The 21,994-nt window shown below is 37.3% G+C and overlaps 1 protein-coding gene across 1 annotated transcript in view; it reads right to left on the bottom strand.

Moving 5' to 3' along the window:
- The window catches only part of PRKD3 (protein kinase D3), a 78,892-nt gene that overhangs the window by 41,577 nt on the left and 15,321 nt on the right, over window positions 1-21,994 (bottom strand). Inside the window, exons 2-4 of the mRNA XM_077764262.1 lie at window positions 3,319-3,457; window positions 1,889-2,020; window positions 990-1,147 (exon numbers count right to left, since the gene is read on the bottom strand). Of these exons, the coding sequence (XP_077620388.1) occupies window positions 990-1,147; window positions 1,889-2,020; window positions 3,319-3,457 (429 nt within the window). The remainder of the gene's footprint in view (window positions 1-989; window positions 1,148-1,888; window positions 2,021-3,318; window positions 3,458-21,994) is intronic.

Genomic DNA, 21,994 nt, shown 5'->3' with positions numbered 1-21,994 from the left:
TTTAAGTTAGAAAAAAAGAGTACTATGGGATAAGGAACTGAGAGCAAAGAGTTATTATAAACATATGCGAGAGCTTGGGAAAAGACTGATTGAAAAGTGAGTGCATTTTATACCTGAACTGCACAAGAAACTTAACTAGGACTTAGCTAGGATTGGGGGCCATAGGATAGAGATGTATTGTTTTAACCCCACAAATGATGCTGGGATGCCAGCTCGCCCCAGATGAGGACTACTAGGTAAGGAAATAGCAGAACAGAGCTGATAAATCAAGTGTTAAGTTTAATTAATTAGTTTTTTTTATTTTATCCTGAAGATGAAAATTCCTTAGGGAAGTGTAAGAAGAAGGGTGGTATGTTTGAATTGGTTAGATTGTGCAGAGTTTTGCAGAGCAAGTAGAAATTATAGAGTGGAATGTGTCTCAAAAAAGGTTGCTTTTCTCAGTCCACACATGCAGTCTCAAAAAGGAAAAAGGTGCAGTAAGAGAAGAGCTCATGGAGGAAAATCAGAGGGAAAAGTGGGAAAAGAAGACACGCTAAAGGAAAGGCAGCTGTTGAGTTAGGTCTGAAAACAGCATGGAGGAGGGACACCAGTAAGAGCAAAAGTAGAGGGAACAGGGAATACGGAGTAGAACAGACTGTTAGAAACACAGAATATATAAAGGTTTCCTAGTGGGGAGTGATATAATCAAGCTCTAGTGAAATAAGGTGATCGGGCTGTAGTGTGTAAGATAAAGTGAAGTATGGGAACCAGTAGCTGGGATGCTGGTTAGGAGGCTACTGCGGCGGTCCAAGTGATAACATGGTCCTGAAGAATATAATATGCAATTCGTTACTCCTGGCAAACTCTAGTAATATATTTTAAGTTTCTTGAGTGTAGGAATTGTTAGTAGTCTTTAGTCTATAATTTATGTTCTAGGATGATATCATATATCTTGCAGAAACACAAGGAATAAGTAGTAAAATGCCCTCTTACTGCCTTACCATACATACCTCGTCTGTGGGAAGGGCAACATACTCAGTCTGCACGAGTCTTGGAACTGAGAGGCCAGGTCCTGGTAGGGACACATTTGACAGACGCCTCTTTCTTACTCCACTGCAGTTATTTGGAATCTTGAAGGCACATCGTTTATGATAATTTAATCCACAGCCTAAACATATTTTAAAAGGTAAAAAAATAGATTACAGAAACTTTAATACAAGATTATGTTAAATAAAAAAATAGATGCTTCTTTTATTTCATTCATTTTCTCTGGCAGCAATAGTTACCTAATTAAGAACCTGGGTGACAAACTAAGTGGGAGCCAAAAAATTCAGTGTAAATTACTGGGCGCTACCCCAGACCGTCTGAATCAGAAATTCTGGGGATGGGTCCTAGCAAAGTATGTTTAACAAGTCCTCAAGGTGCTTCTGATGCATGGCAAAGTTTGAGAACAAACAGTCTGCACTTCAACAAACTGTACACTCTGTACCAAATTCCTCCCATATGTAAAAATTATATGAAATCCAAATTTTAGTGTTCATAATTATTTTTATTGAAACATGGCATGTTGTTCCTTTCTCTATCTCTTGTTTATAGCTTCCTTGGCCCAAAGCAGATTTAAGTAGCTGTGACAGAGACTATTAATCAGTAACACTTAAAATACTTACTCTCTGGCCCTTTGCAGAAAAACTTTATTGGCCTTCCACCTTAGAGCATTTACAGGACTAATTGGAAATGTGTACCTGCCTCCTATCCCTTACCAATTCTAACTCAGAACAACTAGATCTGTCCGGTTCTAAACCCTGGTCACCACCAAGTCATCAACCAATGATCTTATTCTTTCATTAATGATTAGAGAGTGCAAATGCAAGATCCCATTTCAAAAGATACCAAAACTCAGAACACATACCTTCACATTTCAGTCCTTGACGTACCAATCCCCAGAGCATCTCACCACAATAATCACAAAAAGTAGGAGCTTTGTAAGAATGTACATAGAGAGTATGTGGACGAATCTGGAAGTCTTCTACTGTGGCCAAAGCTTTTAAAAAAGACAAATACCAAAATAAACCCTATATTTGCAATTACAATAATATTAGAATGTTGACCATATTCATTTATGTCAAAGTACATGGATCTTTTTTCTCTATAAGTTTCATTCATCATAAAAATAAACTATTCTCGGTATTTAATATTGTGGCTTTCAAACTATTTTAGGAAGTTCATCAGCTCCAAATAATTTGAGCTCCATAAGTAGGTCTGCAGGTATGTATTTTGCCCTCTAAAAGAATATTCTCATAGTGACAAGATCACAAATGGTTGTTAGGTCTACAACTGTTTAACTTATAACACACTGGGAAACAGAACAGTAAAGGGAAAAAAAACCTTAAAAACCATAAAACTGTGGAACTTAACCTCAATGGTAAACAGGATCTCAGGATAAGTGTGCGCGCGCTCGCTCTCTCTCTCTCTCTCTCCCCCCCTAGTCCTAGTATTTAAGAAAAAGAGACTCTAAAATATGAGCAGCTATCAAATGGGAAGGATTGAGGACCAATCAGGAAAGGTGATGGGAGAGAGGATCTGAGGAACAGGTGGCAAAGATGACTCTGAAAAGAGGAAAAGTTGGTGGCGGGACTCTGGACTCTTGGCTGGCTTTCCTTTTCCTTCTCTTCCTTGCTCTCATTCTCTTTTCTCTCTCCCTCCCTCATTTCCTGTGAAACGAGAAGTTCTGCAGGCCTACTAGGTGCACTCTCTGTTCCTTTACATTCCTCCCTAACAATCCTGCCCACCTGCTCTTGGATGCGATCCGAAATGGAAGGAGCTGAAGAGCAACGGGTGGCAAGGGAGGGAAAGGAGGGAGGTAAGAAAACGCCCACTGGGAACACACAGGGAAAGAGCGGCATTAAATCACAGGAATGATCAGTATGGCAGTTTCCTCTTCCACATCTTCATGATTTCTCCTTTTTTCCTGATTTTCTTTTTTGAGCCTCAATTCTCTTCTTCTATGCTCTTCATAGAAATGGGGAAAATTTTAGTGTAATTTTAGTATAATTGTTTTATTTCAATTTATTTCAAAGAGTATATCCCTCTGGTGGTTCAAATGATAATTCCCTTAGCTTAACAACACTGAAATAAACAATTCAGGGCTTATTTTCCTACTGTTTTATCTGTGATATAACCTTCCTAAAAGTAAAAATTGCTTGGTAGCCATGATTATAGATGAAAGAAGTTAAGCAACTATAGTATAAAGACTAGGTACAACAGAACACAGCATTTAGTACAAAAAATAATGCTTGTTGAAGAAAAAAGGCAACAAAATATAAGAAGCAATTTACTTACCTGAAAGGACAACTTCTACTAGGTCTCCTTCATGGATTTCATCTGCTGAGGTAATCAGCTGCAAAATATTTTCTGAGTTCATGTCATGGCGAAAGAGAAGAATTTTGTCATACATGCCAAAGAATCCACACTCTGGAAACTACAGGAAAACAGTCCTGTATCAGTATACCCACAGAATTCTAGTTTTATGAGTAAATGTCTCTATCTTATGAAAGAATTTGAAATGTAGTTTTTAGCCTAACGTGGTCTGAAAACAACTGTATTAGTATCTAAAAGATCAACCATGTACTCATGCATCCTTGGTTAATTTTCAAGCTCAAAAACAAAACAGCACACTTAAATACAATCATTATCATAAAGCTCATGTCTCTTAAAAACATGGGATGTCTTTATTCAGTCATTGACAGAGAATACAATCTTGAACTTTGCTGCTACTCTACCTTACACAGCCTCAGAGAACAACATTCTTTCCGTCCTCTAGAACCGAGCTTCCTCTTTAGCTACTAGCCACATGCAGTTATTTTAATTAAAATTAAATTCAAGTAAAATTTCAGTTCCTCAGTCACTCTAGCTACATTACATGTCCTCAATCACCACCTTAGCTACTGGCTTGGCTACCATTTTGGAATGTGCAGTTCTAGAACACTTTCACCATCACAGTAAACTCTATTGAGCAGTGCTGGTAGATGATTAGCAATTCCCAAAATACAGTCACAAGAGTATCAATTCCAACATTTTTGACAGATGCACCTAATGCCTCCAGCATTTATCTAATACTTTCTTTACTCACTGTAATTACAAGTACATGATTCATTATGGTAACTTTCTTCTTAAAAAACCTTTGGCCAGAATAGGAGGCTTGGAGATCTGTTCATATATACCCTATGTATATTATTTCAAGGCTTCTATAGTTTGTGGCTATAGAGCTGACACTTTGGGGACTGGCATACCAAGGGCTAAAACTATGAAGGTATGAGCTCTAAAAGTGTTTATAGTTAATAAAGTTATGTAAGGGAAACTTGTAAGTCCTTGCCTTATAAAAATAACTATTTAATTTCTAAATCAAAACCAAGACCGTCTTCTAAAATACCAGTGCCTTGGGAAATGTTGCTTGAAGTATTTCAAATTTCTTTAGCTTATCTCAGGATTGTACGCTCTCACTGACTTATTCTGGCTCCTCACAGACTATCCTTTAATGGACTAGGTAGTATGCCACTGGCCTGCACTAGACAGCCTGATACGTATGCCACACTAAGCCGTAATGCATCTACTGCAGGGGTGTTGCTGAGGATACGACTCACCTACTCCAGATGACAGCCCTTCTTTTTGAGGACTCAGAAAAGAAATTTATGAACAATTTGATCATATAACTAATCATGTTTTCTGTTTACTTCACTCACTGGAAAGAGCAAAGCCAAATTTGTAGCCCACTTCCAGCATGAGTCTAGGATCTTAGGCATGCGTTTTAGGGGGAGATACCTTCTCCTTTTCTTCTGCTTTTAATTTGCCCATTACAAATTCTTATATATTTCTCTAAAAAGGTCTAAATTTTATTGGAAAATATAAAATTTTTAAAGATTAAAAATAAAGACTTATTTAGATATTTGAGTTGAATTTTTTTAAACCTGAGTAAAATAATGAAAAAGTACAGAAATATTTAGAAACTTTATATTAGTTCTCCTTTCAATTATTTGAGTTACCAATAATACTTCCAAAACTTTATATGCTTTAAACATATATGTAACAGTATATAATTTTCAGCTGAAAAAGATAAAAGTAGGGGCACCTGGGTGGCTCAGTTGGTTAGGTGCCCAACTTCAGTTCAGGTCATGATCTCACGGTTAGTGGGTTCAAGCCCTGCATCGGGCTCTCTGCTGTCAACACAGAGCCCACTTTGGATCCTCTGTCCCCCACCCCACTTCTCAAAATAAAGAAAGTTAAAAAAAAAGAAAGAAAAGATGAAAGTATAGGATAAAAAATGTATTTTTATGTAATATTAAAACTTGAAATTAAAATTTTGTGAAGGGGCGCCTGGGTGGCTCAGTCGGTTGAGCATCCGGCTTTGGCTCAGGTCATGATCTCACAGTTCGTGGGTTCGAGCCCCACATCGAGATCTGTGCTGACAGCTAGCTCAGAGCCTGGAGCTTGCTTCGGATTCTGTGTCTCCCTCTCTGACCCTCCCCTCCTCATGCTGTCTCTCTCTCTCTCTCTCTCTCTCTCTCTCAAAAATAAACATTAAAAAATTTTTTTTAAATAAAATAAAATTTTATAAAGTATCACCAAATTAGAAAATCCCCATAAATTAGTTGCAACAATTCTTAAGTATTAACAAAAAAAATTCTACTTTCCATCCTTATAAAAATACCTAACAAAATATTTGTATGAATAAAATTCATTTTAAAAATTCACATTTTTTTGCATGTCTTTTAAGTGCAAGGCATTGGTCCCATGGTTTGTAAAGGTAAGACAGCCCTCCCCTCCCAGGAACTAAAAATCTAGTAGGAAGATGGAAATAAAACAAATATATAACCTGATAAAGGAAATGCCAAAAATGAAAAATAAATAAAATTTTAGGAGAGGGAATAAAAAACTTTAACTGGAAACGTGGATTGTCACTTTAATCGTGATATCTGAAAAGAATCATAAAAAGAGAAGCAGGGTTTCTATGGGCAGAAAGTGAAAGTGAAAGTATAAGGGTCATAGCTGAGAAAATACAAGGTAAATAGGAGAAAGTAAGTGGACCCCTATGACTGAAGAACGAGGGGAGGACTGCGCAGAAAGAGGGCAAAAATGCACGCAGAAGCCTAATGGGGGATCTACTTAAAGAAACTCAGGAGTCAACAGAATGGGGTTCAGGCTTTGCCGCCTACTAACTATAAACCTTAGATAAGCTACTTAACCTCCCTATGCTCAGCTTCTTGTCTATAAATTTGGAATTAAAGGAGTACTGGTTTTATAGGGTTCTTATTAAAATTAAATTACTTCACGTTATAAAACAGTACCATGATCAGTAAATACTAATGGCTAAGATTATCCTATATCTAAGGGAATTGGGGGGAGAAATGAAGAATCCCCAAACAAGACAGTGACATGATCAAACCTGTATCTTAAAAAGAAAATGCTGAACAGGACAAGACCAGAGGAAGCTCCTAAAGAAGGCTGAAGCTACTAGTCAGGAAAGAGGCATCAGAGTATGGACTATTCAGTAAGAAGACAGAAAGCAAGACAAGGAGGAACACTTCTTTCTAAAATCTATCTTTGGTAAATGACAGTGATCATTAGCATTGTTTTGACCAAACCAGAAGTCCCAATAACTTAAGAGCTAAATAAACACATGGAGAGAAGAAAAACATTAGAAAACTTGTGGCTTAGAAAAAAATGTGTATAAAATAATCTTCTTGATAAATACATGATCTAGTGAATTCATATCGGCATTAAGGAACTGAAGAGAAAATTAAAAAAATGTTAGGGAGTATTAAGAATATTTACTTGAAATAAGCATTTGTGTACCAGGCTGGAAAGCCCTCAGTGATGGTCAAGAATGAAGTAATTTTCTGGACTAGCAAATGTTTACATAGTTTCTTCATCTATATGGTTGAGAAATTACAGAGTTCCAAGTGAGGAAAATGAATTACACAGCTCATAAAAAACAGATTTCTGCTATTCACCAATTATGACTTATAGGTGTGTTTGGTGGAATATTTAGGAATCATCTGAAAGTGAGAGTTGGCACGAAATGAAGAGAAAATACGGCCTGAAAAAAAGCAAGAGAATATTAAATACTGAACATCAGAGAAACAATGTAGCCAAAGGCTTTAAAAACATTACGAAGTCTTAAGACATGTGTACACTAAAGATAAACATCTAAAATGAAGAAACAGGGAAATAAACCCTGAGCACATTGTTCAAAAGACCTAAAAAAGATTATACTGAGAAACATCTCCCCTACACCCAAAAACCCAACGATTTGAATATACAGGTATTGGCTATTCATGATTTTTAAAAATTCAGAAATAAGATTTTTTTATTGCTTATTTTTAGAAAGAGAGTGAATGAGTGAGCAGGGGTGGTGCAGAGAGAGAAGAGTCCCAAGAAGGCTCCACCCTGTCAGAGTATAGCCCAGTCCCACCAACTGTGAGATAATGACCTGAGCCAAAATCAAGAATCAGAGGCTTAACCAGCTGAGCCACCCAGGCGCCCCCAGAAATAAGATTTTCAAGCAAGAGTAAATTCTTAAGTCATGTCTCAACTCTGACCATACACTAGAATCACCTGTGGACTTTAAAACGAAATATGCTAAGGCTCTCTTCCCAAGTTTATGGTTAAGCTCTGTGAAATAAGGCATGGAGACCTGAATTTCAATTTTACTTTTGTATTATTCAATATATTTATTACATATACTCTTTAAAAAATGGGTTTTGTTTTTAAGAACAATTTTAGTTACAGGAAAATTGGGATAATAATAAAGATTTCATATACTCCATACATCGTTTCCCCTATTATTGACATCTTACATTAGTATGGTACATTTATTACAATTTAATGAACCAATATTGATACATTACCATTAACTAAAGTCCATATTTTATTCAAGTTTCCCTAGTTTTTACTCAATTTCCTTTTTCTGTCCCAGGACTCTACACAGGACACCACATTACCTTTCACTGTCATGTCTTCTTAGGCCTCTTTTGGCAGGGACAATGTTTTCTTAAACTTTGCTGGGTTCTAATGACCTTGACTAAAATTCAGCTATTGTGTGAATATGCCACCATTAAAATTTATTTGATATTTTTCTCATGATTAAACTGGAATTATGGGTTTGGGGAAAAAGACCACAGACGTAAAGTGCTGTTCCTCACATCATATCAAGTGTACCTACTACCAACATGATTTATTGCTATTGACGTAGACCTTGATGATCTGGCTAAGGTAGTTAGCCAGATAAGTTTCTCCACTGCGAAGCTATTTCCTCTGAACCCCTAATATTGGGCTCTTTGGAAGGAAGTCAATATGTGCAGCCCATTCCTTAAGGAAATGGCAAGTTATATACCTTCTCCTTGAAGGCAGAGTATCTATATAAATTATTGGGAATTCTTCTGCACGTGAGATTTATCTTTTTCCCCCAGTTATCTATTCATCTTATCATTTATAAACAGACACACACACTCACAGATATTTACTAATACTTTGGGATACAATATACACTCCTTAAAAATATAATTTTATTTTTGAATAGGCAATTTTTTCACATGGTTCAAAATTTTTACAACAGAGTATAGTGCAAAATCTATCCCCGAGGTGCCCAGTTATCCCTGCCATAGTCAACACTGTTGCCAGTTTTCCCTAGCATCCTTCTGAAGATATTTTATACATAAAATGTTCTTATTCTTTTTCAAATTTATTTTTGAGAGAGAATGCATGCACGCATGTAGGAGAGGGGCAGAGAGAGAGAGGGAGGGAGAGGATCTGAAGCAGGCTCTGCACTGACAGCAGAGGGCCCAATGTGGGGCTCCAATTCCCAAACCACTAGATCATGACATGAACCAAAGTTGGACACTTAACCAACTGAGCCATCCAGGCATTCTTCTTCCTTTTTTCTCTTTCTTTCTTTCCTTTCTTCCTTTTTTCATTTTTATTATTTTTTTTTGTACAAATGCATAGTTTTATTTTACTACTACTTATCCCACCTATTGGTGGGATATGGATCAAGAAATAAAACTAAGGCCAAACTGCTCTGGCTTCAAATCCTGAACTCAGGATTTCACTTACTATTTAACTGTGGCTAACTTACTTTACCTCAGTTTCTCTTTCTGTAAAATATGACCTACTTCAAAAGGCTGTCATCAGAATTAGTGAATGAATACACATAAAAAGCTTAGACCTCCTGATCCATTTTGGACACTATGTAAATCTTAGCTACTGTTTCAAATCTTTTATTTTTTTTTTAAGTTTGTTTGAGAGACAGAGTGTGTAGGCACATGTGTGCACATGAGCGGGGGAGGGGCAGAGAGAAAGAATCACAAGTAGGCTCCACATTCTCAAAGTGGACCCCAATGTGGGGCTCAAAACCACCAACCATGAGATCACGACCTGAGGTAAAATCAAGAGTCAGACATTTAACCGACTTAGCCACCCAGGTGTCCCTCAAGTCTTTTATTACAAACAACACCCAATATATAATCTTATATACATATCTTTTTCTACTTTTTGAGTATATGAATAGGACTACTTTCCTAAAAGTAGATTTGCTAGGTCTAAGAACATCCACATTTGGCATTTTTTTATATTGCCAAAATGCTCTTTATAGAGGCCATTCCAAGTTATATTTCCGTAAGTAATAAACTGAGTGCTTGCTTTTTTCCACATTCTATTTTATAGTGTTGTATTAGTCAGCTTAGGCTGCATAACAAAATATCAGAGACTGAGTAGCTTAAACAACACAAATTTATTTTCTCAAATCTAGAGTCCTGAGACCAGGGTACTACTAGCATGGTCAAGTTCTAGTGAGAGGCCTCTTCCTGACTTGCAGACAGCAGTCTTCTCACTAAGTGCTCAGATGAGCTCTCCTTCAAAAATGCACATGGAGAGAGACAGAGAGATAGGCCTCTTTCTCTCTTCCTCTTCTTATAAAGCTACCAATCCTATTGAGCTACAACTCTATGACTTCATTTAACTTTAATACTTCCTAAAAGTCCTATCTCCAAAGTAACACTGGGTGAGGGTTAGGGCTTCAAAAATGGATGTAGGGGATGTAGGGTGGAGAGACACAACTTAATCCTTAGCAAATCTGTTAATATCAGGTAAAACATGGTATTTCAGTATAGTTTTAATTATAAGAAAGAGAAAGAGAGAGACCACGAGCAAAGGAGGGGCAGAGAGAGAGAGGGAGACCAAAGCTCTGAAGCAAGCACGTCACTCTNGAAGGCTCTCTCAGTGGATTCTGCGTCCTTTTTCTCCCAATCTCTCAGGTTTTGTAAGGTTTCCAATGGCTTCAGATCTTTTCTGTGTGATGTATGGGCGCGAGTGCAAGTACGGAGCTCCTTACTTCTCCGCCATCTTGCCCTCTCTCCAGAGCTCCCCACTCTTGATATGGGGCCTCAGTGCGGGGCTGGAACTCACGGAACCACAAGATCACAACCTGAGCCGAAGTCAGGTGCTTGACTGAGCCACTCAGGTGCCCCAAGAGGTTGAACATTTTTTACATGCTTAAGAGACATCTGTATTTCCTTTTCTCTACATTGGTTATTCATACCCTTTGCCCATTTTTAAGGGATTAACAGGTCTTTAAACTCCAAATCTAACCATTCTTCAAAATTTAACTCATAATGTGGGAGATCCTTAAGTCCTGGACAACATATCAAACACACACACACACACACACACACACACACACACACACATACACACACACAAATCCTGTTTATTTAATAGTATATATGTTGAATTTCTCACAATGATCCAATGCCAATAAAACATCCTATACAGAAAAAGGGAGCTTTACCAAAGCAATAGCTTATTTACCTAAGCCAGACTCCAGTAGAATAAAGAACAAAAGAGAACATTTTTTTCCCTTTCAAAGTTGTATAATTTTAAGAGGAAGGACTATTCTAGCAAAGTAATCCAAATCAGTTCTTAATTATATTTATGAACCACTGTTTTCATTGAGCTTTCTCTTTCTCATCCAGAATGCAAGTCCTGGCTAATAAAATGGTATAATGCTTTCTAAGTATTCTACTTTCATGGGGAAGAAAGCAATTTGCAATAGGGAACAAGAGGAGAAGAGCAGGAGAGGTGGTAACATACTTAGTAACTGTCAGTAATTGTCCCTGGCTATTCAGCATATCCTAAACCAGGGTTCTCAATCAGGGCAATTTTTCCCCCCAGAAAGTATGTGGCGATGTCTTGAGACACTTGGGTTGTTACAATGTGAGGCACTGGCATCCAAGGGGTGGAGACCAAGGGATGCCGCTAAACATCCTATGAGGCACAGGACACTCCAGAGAACAAAGAATTATCCATCCCAAAATGCTGACAGTGCTGAAGCTGAGAAACCCTGCTCTGGGGAGCAAAGGGGTCAAGAATATTGAGAGACTGGAAAATGTGGAAGGAAGTTAACAAAGCTCTGAAAACCAGACATGCCCATATTTCCTTCCCTAGCCTACCTCAGCCTTGATTAAAAGAAGAAAAGAGGAAATGAAAGAAACAGCAAAAGAGCTAGCAAGGTAGAGCAAAACAGGCCTTCTACTTGGCTTCATTCCAAATTACCCCAAGCGTTTCTACACTTGCTTTCTACAGACTGTGCAAAATCAAGTCTTTTCCCAGTCCATACAGGAGAGTAATGGAATTTCATTGTAAGTTACCAAATTCTCACCCATCATGCACTGCTCTCCTTGCCCACTTCACATTCTGTATGTAAGTCTTTACTTTTGTAGTAAGGATGACTTCAATAATAAAAAACAAATCTTCTTATCTTTCTATAGCCACTTTACAGAAGTTACTTTTGATAGTATTAACTTGTTTGTAATTAAAAGTTCCCAAGACTTGCAAATAAAATTCCTCCAAGCAATACTATTATTTGAGAGACATTTAATGTGAACGGTTTGAAGTTCATGTCATAAAGTTCATGTCATGTCATAAAATTCTATCAGTAAATGTTAGATGAGGCAGAAGTTTTCAAGTTCTTAATTCTACTTGGCCAAATACAATTCTTACACCTTAACAACACAGCTTCAGAACTTAACATTATCTGAACAAAAATTGATTAGTATACACCTTTTTAAAGGACTGTGGGATTTTCTAGGTGCAATGGGAAACACTGGAGAGTTTCAATGAACATCTAATTTTTAAAAAACCAGTTTACATCAAAATATATTGAATAAAATGCAATAATCTTAATTAGAATAGATAACTATACACATATACACACACCCATATAACTACCACCCAGCTCGAGATACAGAACATTTTCAGTACCACAGGTTTATCTGTATTTTCTTAATTTGAGAAGCTGAATACTAAAGTAATTTTAAAGTTTGCTGTCAAGTAAATCACAGTAAGTCTAATAAATAAACCAGATCATAGTAAATAAGCTCCACAAGGCAAGGGCATTCTCTTTCCATGCTCCCTACTGAACATCCAGTATCTACAACTTCACATTTAACTTATTGGGAAAAAACCTGTTGATTACAGACGAAAGGTAATGAGTTTCACACTAATATAATTCCCAGAAACAACTATACATTTAACATCACTTTTAGGGAAAATATGTAGTTGAAGAGAAGACTTTCAATGACCATTTCTTTTTTAAAGTTTAATTTATTTATTTTTGCAAGCAGGGGAGGGGGAGAGAGAGAGGGAGGGAAAATCCCAAGTAGACTCTGCACTGTCAGCATAGAGCCCAATGTGGGGCTTGAACTCACAAACCTTGACATCATGACCTGAGCCTAGATCAAGAGTATGATGCTTAATCAACTGAGCCACCCAGGCGCCCCCAATATCTATTTTTATATACAGATAGAAGGCACTAGAGTCGAGATGAGTCAATGAGAAAATTTTTCAATGTTTACTCTGAATTCATTCTTTAAAAAATTTTTGTTTTTATGTTTGTTTATTTTTGAGAGAGACAGTGCTCCATTAGGGGAAGGGCACAAAGAGAGGGGGACACAGAATCCAAAGCAGGCTCCAGTCTCCAGGCTCCAAGCTGTCGGCACAGAGCCTGACACGGGGCTCAAACCCATGAACTGCGAGATCATGAACTGAGCTAAAGTCAGACGCTTAACCGACTAAGCCACCCAAGCATTCCTACTCTGAATTTATTCACTTTCATCATTAATCTCCAACCTAGGATTTTCTGGATATAACACAGTAGAGGAGCTGCTTCATTTCCATTTCTCTTTGACACAAACCAGAGTGATCTTTTTCCATTTCCTTTTATCCTTGTTTTGCTACTACCTCTGATTATCTTTCATTCGAACTTCCTGAAACTTTCTTTTCTAGCCAACATCTTAACCTGAATATCCAGCAGAATTAAAAAAAAAAAAAATCTTCTGGTTTGAGCCTCCAGATTAGCAATGGTTGCCTGGCACTATTTTGCCCAGACAAAAAAACGTCGGGTGGGGTAAAGAGTAGGTGTCACCTAGCCACTGCAACACAGCTGTAGGAGAAAGAACAGGGCAGAAAAAAACCCCAACACAGAATGACAACCGTTTTCCAGAAAACAAAAGATACAGCTGGGGTTTTCGCTCTACTTTGGCAGGACCTGAAAATTATACCTAATCCACGTCGGAAGAAACAATGCATTCCGTTGGCGAGCAGGCCAAAATCACTCCTCAACTAGGCTACATAACCAAAGATTCTTTAGGTCTAGTGTCATGTAAATGGTCAAAACTAAAAACAAGTGTTTTACATCAGCTAAAAGCAGAGAGTCTGCTCTAGTTAGATTCATTTCAATTTCAGTAAACACCATTACAGCTTAAGATGAATTGCTGTTAGCCAATTTCCTTTCCCAATCCTATTACATCTATTATATTCATTCAACAAATTAACACAATAGCAATAGCATCATAGTGCTATTTTCTAAGCTTCCTGGCAATATGAAATCAAGAAGGTGGGAAACTAACAATCACTGAGAGTAGTTACTATGCACCAGGCATCATGTAAAGCACTCGACATAGGCTATCTCATTTAATTTCCTCAAAATCCCTAAAGCAAGTAATCCCAGTGCTCTAATCAACACTTAATCTCTATTTTTATGGTTTGTCATACGCTAAATACTAAAATCAAAAGGCAGGGGTGCCTGGGTGGCTCAGCCGGTTAAGCGTCCGGACTCGGCTCAGGTCATGATCTCACAGTTCGTGGGTTCGAGCCCCGTGTCGGCCTCTGTGCTGACAGCCAGCTCAGAGCCTGGAGCCTGTTTCAGATTCTGTGTCTCCCTCTCTCTTTGCCCCTCCCCTGCTCACGCTGTCTCTTTCTCTCTCAGAAATAAAAAAATAAAAATATTTTAAAAAATAAAAAAATAAAATCAAAAGACATGTGTAAAGCAATGTCAGTGTATTGAAAGAATGCTATACATGCTTTGGTATTTACTAAAATTTTAAGAACACTACAGTATCAATGATCTTCCCAGATCAGAGAAATTTTAAAACTATGAGTATTACTATTTTGAGGCCACTAATTATTTGCCAGACACTGAACTAAGGACTTTACATTTATCAGCATAATTTTTTAATGAAGGTAGGGATCATGATCCCAATTTTGCAGATCAAGATCTGAAGGGGCACCTGGGTGGCTCAGCTGGTTGTGTTTGACTCTTGATTTTAGCTCAGGTCAAGATCTCACAGTTTGTAGCATCAAGCCCTGTGTTGGGCTCTATGCTGACAGTGTGAAGCCTGCTTGAGGTTCTCTCTCTTCCTCTCTCTCTGCCCTTCCCTCCCCCAAAATAAATAAAACATTTTTAAAAAATCTGAAGTAAGTGACCTGAAAATGGTCTATAATCACAAAACAAGAAAGTGGAAGAAGCAAAATCTCCACCTGAGACTCTCTTTGGCTTTAGAACACTGCTACCTCTTTATTGGATTATTTATTTTTTTAAACATATGCCAGTAACAAAAAATAACAGTACAGGTTTAAACATTAATATAATTTTGACATTGGGAATCCATGCACAATCACTCTAAGACAGGCAAAGCTTCTGGCCTGTTTCCTCCATTTTGATTTGCTCATTCATTGTAATTTGACTCTGTGGTAGTGACCTCCTAGTGGAGACCTGGTTTCTGCTTGGCTCAACCCCAATTCTACCTCCTGGTCAGATGTGTCTGCCTCCTCAGTTCTCCTGACAGCCAGTCTCACTGGCTCTCTGAGTTTTACCAGTTTAAGAATTCTCTTCAGCATAGACTCCTAGAGGGCAGAGATACTGTATATTGCTAAGTCTGCTTTATAAGCTAATAATGTAGATAAAGGAATCTAATGTGGAAGTCTAAAAATTTACATTTATTTCTGAAACTAATATAAACTGCATGTCAACTATATTTCAATAAAAATTAAAATTTACATTGTATAATTATATCCGTGCTCACAACAGAAGCTGTACTATACTTAAACACACCCAAGCCAAACTAGAAATCCTACTTGAAAGCTCTCAAGCTACAACCCACATCAAGATTACTTTTTCAATTTTTTTTTTAATGTTTTATTTATTTCTAGGAGAGAGAGAGAGACAGCATGAGCAGGGAAGGGTCAGAGAGAGAGGGAGTCACAGACTGAAACAGGCTCCAGGCTCTGAGCTGGCAGTCAGCACAGAGCCCGACGCGGGGCTCGAACCCACGAACCGCGAGATCATGACCTAAGCGAAAGTTGGACGCTTAACCGACTAAGCCACCCAGGCGCCCCTACTTTTTCAATTTTTTAACGTTTATTTTTGAGAGAGGTTGGCAGAGAGAGAGGGAGACAGAGGATCTGAAGCAGGCTCGGCGCTGACAGGAGAGAGCCTGATGTAGGGCTCAAACACAGGAACCGTGAGATCATGACCTGAGCTCAAGTCCTATGCTCAACCGACTGAGCCACCCAGATGCCCCTACTAAGTTCCTATAATAGTAACAGAAGTTTTTTTATTTCTTCAAACTTCAGAAATTCTATTTCTACATAGTTTAACTCAGGGTTTTTCAACTTCAGCACTACTGGCATTTGGGGCCAGATAATTCTTTGCTGGGGGAGGGAGGGCTCCCCGATGCATTAGAGTAACATCCCTGGCCTCTGCCCTCTAGATGCCAATAGCACTCCCTTTCTCCCCAGTAGTGACAACCAAAAAAAAAAAAAAGTCTCCAGACATTGCTAAATGTTGCCAGGGAGCAACATAATGTTGCTAAATTAAACCAAGGATTAAAATCACTGGTTTAATTTAACCTTATACATTAAAATTAGATATTGGAGCTATAATATTTGCCATCTAAATAGTGCTAATCTACATTCTTACAAGGAAAAAGTTCACTGGTGTCCTCAGAGTGAATAACTTTGAGAATTTCAAGTATTTCAAGAAGCTGGCCTTTTGCACAATCCCAGGAAGAAAGAGTTCTTTGAACTAAATATCTGAAAATCTAAACTAGTCAGAGCAGATTGGATACAACTAAGGTACTGATACATGAAATGGAATGGAAAAGATTATTGGTGCTTATCTGCTTATTTCTTTCTAGAAATCATTACTACCACTACAGATCATCTACAGTATTGTTTTCAGCAGTAAAAGCAGGTAGAATGTGTCTTTTAAAAAATGTCTACTGAGACTAAGGCATTCGGGGGGACGGAAAGATGAATAAAACAGAACCAATCTCAATGTAACATAAATGTTGGACGCATTTCAAATCTTCAAGGAAAGGAAGCTAAATTTTTGGCTTATGTTAAAGACAACAACAACAAAAGAAACTCCACCCACTCCACCCTTAGGATGTGTCATGAAATTGGACTGAATTCAAAGAGTGACCACTTTTTTGGTCACATCCAAGTTTTAAGCAAAGCTCAACCATAAATGATCTGTTAGATATTTTCTTGGGAACAAACAAACAAAAAAACTTTGGGGTATGTGTTTTGTATTATCTGTGTTAGAATTCAATCCCATTTCAAACTTACTATAAGCCTGAAATCTTTGATTGTTCTCTATTTCTATGAAGTTCTGCCATACTCTCATCTATTCTGGAAATACCAATTTCATTTTTCCCCCTGCTTGAACACCATAACTAATCTGTATTTATTACTACTATCTTGAATATTTCCCTGCATGCCTGCTTATTAATTTAAAACTTCTGCAAAATATATTTTTACATCATTTGACTAAAGATTTACAGATCACTGTTTTTCTTACCAATACATGAACTCTTTGCAGAATAAATTAACCTATATAATACTTGTGTAGTATTTCCCCAATCTTAGTTTTGTTTTTATTATTTTAACATGTGTATATTTTAATTTTCAACTCAAATCTATAAGCGGTTCTTTTTCCTTGTGTTTCCTTTTCCTGATCTGAAAGTGAGATATCTCTAAGTTTGATAAATATTCAATTCCATTTTATTCTAATTTTCCTTTGATTTGAATTCTCACATTTAACCTTTAAATTCTTTGAAATTTATCCTGGTGCCAGGTATTAAGTGGAGGTCTATGTTAGTACCGCTTTCATTGCCTAACTAACTTGTTTTCTAAATGCCACTTTTTTTGAGAGAGAAAGAAAGTGCACGCAAGCGTGAGTGGGGGAGGAGCTGAGAGAAAGGGAGAATCTTAAGCAACCTCTTCTCTATGTCCAGCACAGAACCCAACCCAGTAAGGAGCCTGACTAGAGGCTCAATCTCATGACCATGAGATCATGACCTGAGCCAAAATCTAGAGTTGGACGCTTAACTGACTGAGCCATCCAGGTGTCCCTTCTAAACTCCATTTCTGAAAACTGATTCCCTTTTATTGCTCATGCTTCCTCAGCTACATACCTAAAATGTACTATGGTTCTATTACTGTTTGAGTAGTATATAGTTTCCATTATTGTAGCTTTTTTTCCCCTCTCCTTTTTCTTATTTTTCAGACTTTTAATGCTTTTGATTACTTTTTGTCCCAAATAAACTTTACAAAAATACTGTCATAGTAAAAAGAATCCCAATAAAGTCTTGAATGGAAAATTTAATTTAATTTGGGAAGTAAAAATTACATATGATCAGTCTTCCCTCTTTTGGGAATATGATAATACATTTATTTCACAAAGTCTTCTATTAAATATTTTACAAAACTTTAAAATTTTATTTATATCTGGATTCATCCATTTCTTAAGACAGTTATCAATAAATACGTCGATCTTTGTTTTTTCCTAATGGAGATATTAATGTACTCTTGGTTAGTTTTCATGTCTTTTTTAAAAAATTTTTAACATTTATTCATTTTTGAGAGACACAAAAAGAGAGAGGGAGAGGGCATGAGTGGGGAAGGGGCAGAGAGAGATGGAGACACAGAATCAGAAGCAGGCTCCAGGCTCCAAACTGTCAGCACAGAGCCCACCACGGGGCTCAAACTCACAAACTGAGAGATCATGACCTGAGCCAAATTCAGATGCTTAACCGACTGAACCACCCAGGTGCCCCACATATCCTTTTTTTGATATCAAAAGCTTCAATTAACTATCCCTATGCCTTTAAATTAGCTCTATAGGCTCCTTCTACCAATTTACTCGTTGAGAATGTACATACTGTACAGGAATATCCCAATTCCATTATATTAGATATAATAATCTAAGGGTATAGAAATTCAGAGGGGCATGTTTACTCACTGCTCAATAATAGTAATTAACTAGTTAAGTCGGTTTAACTCACAATTATTATTCTGAAGCCCCATCTGTAATCCCCATTAATCTAAAGAATCACAGAACTACCTCATCCCCTGAGGAATACAGTACAATATTCTAAGACAAAAGAACAGGTTTTCAGGAGCTAAAGAATGCACATGAAATAGACACAAAGAGCCCAAGAACAGATGATTAAATGAACCACAGAACTGATATACCACTAACCTCTAATTTTCTGCACCTTTTAAAAGGAGCATGTGCAGAGCGAACAGAAAATTGTGAATAATTTACCTATACAGATTAAGAAAAGCTCAGTTGTCTTCTACACACCAGAAAATAGTTTATGACACATATACTCTGTAAAGCACAAAAGCAAAACATAAACTTTACTACTCGTAGCTTTCACTCACTTCTGGATCACTACTAATTTCCAGTAAACTCTCAACAGAAAAGGTTTCCCAAAGTATGTGTGACTAAAGTTTTTTCACTTTACAAACCACTAAGATCAGATTAATAAATAATATTATTGATGAACTAACAATGTGAGACTGCTATATGCTAGATGCTAAGTGTTTTATAAATGTATCTTTAGGATACATACACACATACAACCATGAAATGAGCACTTTTAAACCTCATTTTTTAGATAAGAAACCAAGGTTACACAACTAGTAAGTGGTAGAGATAAACCCAAATCTGACCCCAAAGCTCATATTAAAAAAAAATTTTTTTTTTAAGTTTATTTTTGAGAGAGGGACATACAGAGTGCAAGCAGGGGAGGGGCAGAGAGAGATGGAGACACAGAATCCAAAGCAGGCTCCAGGCTCCGAGCTGTCAGCACAGAGCCCGACACAAGGCTGGAACTCATGATCCATGAGATCATGACCTGAGACAAAGTCGGACGCTTAACTGACTGAGCCACCAAGGCGCCACCCCCAAAGCTCATGTTTTGGTTTTTTTTTTAACAGCCATACTATACTGTTTCATATGAATCTTTTCCTTTATTTAAAAACCAAAAAATATTCGTTGAACATCAATTGTGGACGCAATGTCTGACCTCACAGAACTTAGTTTTATTGTGGCTACATTCAAGTAAGGAACAATTACAATCAATATAAAAACTTTAAATATAAGTTGTCCAGGAATGAAGAGCATAGCACACGGTAATTAAACGGAAATACACAAAATGTTACGTTTCACTATTCTCATAATCTCCATAAAAGGAAACTGATGGTTTAATGTAGTACAAGAGAAATGATGGCAGGCATTATAAAGAGATTACTATGAAGAGAACAGAAATCACCATAAATTTCTTAAACAATTAGGTCTAATTCACCTAAAATTTAGAGCACTACAAGGAAGCAAAATCATACANGGGGAAAGAATCCATATATGCATAAATATACATGTTTCTGACTACTTAGGATGTCAGAGGCATTTTGCTTTATCTATGCTACAAGCTATCATAGTAGTAGCAGGGTACTGTACTAGCTGCTAAGCTTTATTTCCCCAGGCGAAGGGCTACAGTTGATGATAATACAAGCAAAAAGTAAGGTTACAACAAGCTTTCATAACTCCTGAATGAGATGGTACTTCTTTCTTGAGTCATTTACCATTTTGACCTTCATCTCAGGTCTTACCATGATGTATCCCATAGTAATTTTACATTCACTCATCTTCTCTTTTTCCAAAGCATAAATCCCTGGGGCAGGAAATTTATCTTTCATCTTGGTAACTCCACAGTCCAACATCATGACTGAACAGAGTAAGTGCACCACAAATATTTGTTCAATCGCATGAAGCCATAACAGATAATGGCACCTAGGTAAGGGGTCATTGTACCACACTATTTAGCTCTCTGCAAACTGCCAAGAAATGAAATCACTAGTACTTGTTTTTCAATCTAAAATTTTCAACTATCATACTAACCTATAATCAGATGCAGACCTCACTGAATTTCTGAATATATATGTGTGTATATATATACATATATAATTTTATTTTATATGATGGTAAACTCATATAACAAAATTTACAATTTAAGTATTTGGAAAAATATCTTCAGACTATTACTTATCTGGTCCTTTAAACATATTGATTTCCATTACATTGAGGTTCTCGACTCTGGATACACCTTAGAACCACAGACAGAGCTCTTTAACAGACTCTCCACTCCCAGAGAGCCTGACTTAACTGGTCTGGGAAAGGATCTATTAAGCTCCCTGGTTGTTCTCAGGGGCAGCCAAGGTTGAAAATCACTGTTACAAAGTTGCACAAAACCGTGAAATCACATACATGAAGTTTGTAAACATTTAAGAATAATCTTGATCCTTCACAACATGTGGCCTTTGATAAAAGATTTTTGAAAATTTAGACATTTCTGCATAAATATGACAAAACAAAGTTTAAAAAATTTGCTCCTAATTAAAAATAAAAAAAGCTGGTCATCAGAAAATGCTCACTGACAGAGTAATCAAAATATCTTGTGGGGTGTTATAAAAGTAGATTGTATAAGATTTTATAGGTAAAAAAAATAGGCACACACATTGAAATAAAGTACATTTATCAAAGTATATGTATTAGAGCTTGTTCATTTGATTGTAACCAATTTATTATCTTAGCAAAACTTACTGACTCATGGAAAACTTTAACAAGGAGCTTGGTTCACACTCCTTAAACCAATTTCCAACAGCAGGCTGGGAATGAAAATGTTTTAAAGTAATGCATCCATGGCACCTGGGTGGCTCAATCAGTTGGCTGAACGTCTGACTTCAGCTCAGGTAATGATCTCATGGTTCGTGAGTTCGAGCCCCACATTGGGATCCGTGCTGACAGCTCAGAGCCTGAAGCCTGCTGTGGACTCTGTGTCTCCCTCTCTCTCTCTGCCCCTCCCCTGCTTGAGCTCTGTCTCTCACTAGCTCTCTCAAAATAAATAAACATAAAAAACTTTTTTAAGTAATGCATTCATTCAGATGTAGTCATGGCACAACCCAGAAGCAACTCAAGTGGCGCCTGGGTGGCTCAGTCGGTTAAGCGTCCAACTTTGGCTCAGGCCATGATCTCACGATTGGTGGGTTCGAGCCCCAAGTTGGGCTCTGTGCTGACTGCCAGCTCACAGCCTGGAGTCTGTTTCAGATTCTATGTCTCTCTCTCTGACCCTCCCCTGCTCACGCTCTCTCTCTCTCTCTCAGAAATAAATAAAACATTAAAAAAGAAAAAAAATAAACAATTCAAATACAGCTTTTTCCCTTACACTATATATTTCAAGTGAAAGCCTATATTAGAAAGAAGATGAGGAGGAAAGCAAATATGTTTGCTTTTAGGAAAATTTTGTAAGGGTAGTAAAAATGGGACACAGGAAAAGAC

The sequence above is a fragment of the Crocuta crocuta genome, unplaced genomic scaffold (assembly GCF_008692635.1).
Source record: "Crocuta crocuta isolate KB4526 unplaced genomic scaffold, BGI_CrCroc_1.0 scaffold164, whole genome shotgun sequence".
NCBI lineage: Eukaryota > Metazoa > Chordata > Mammalia > Carnivora > Hyaenidae > Crocuta > Crocuta crocuta.
Note: the sequence above shows the minus strand (reverse complement) of the source record. Positions and strands in the feature narration are given on the sequence as shown.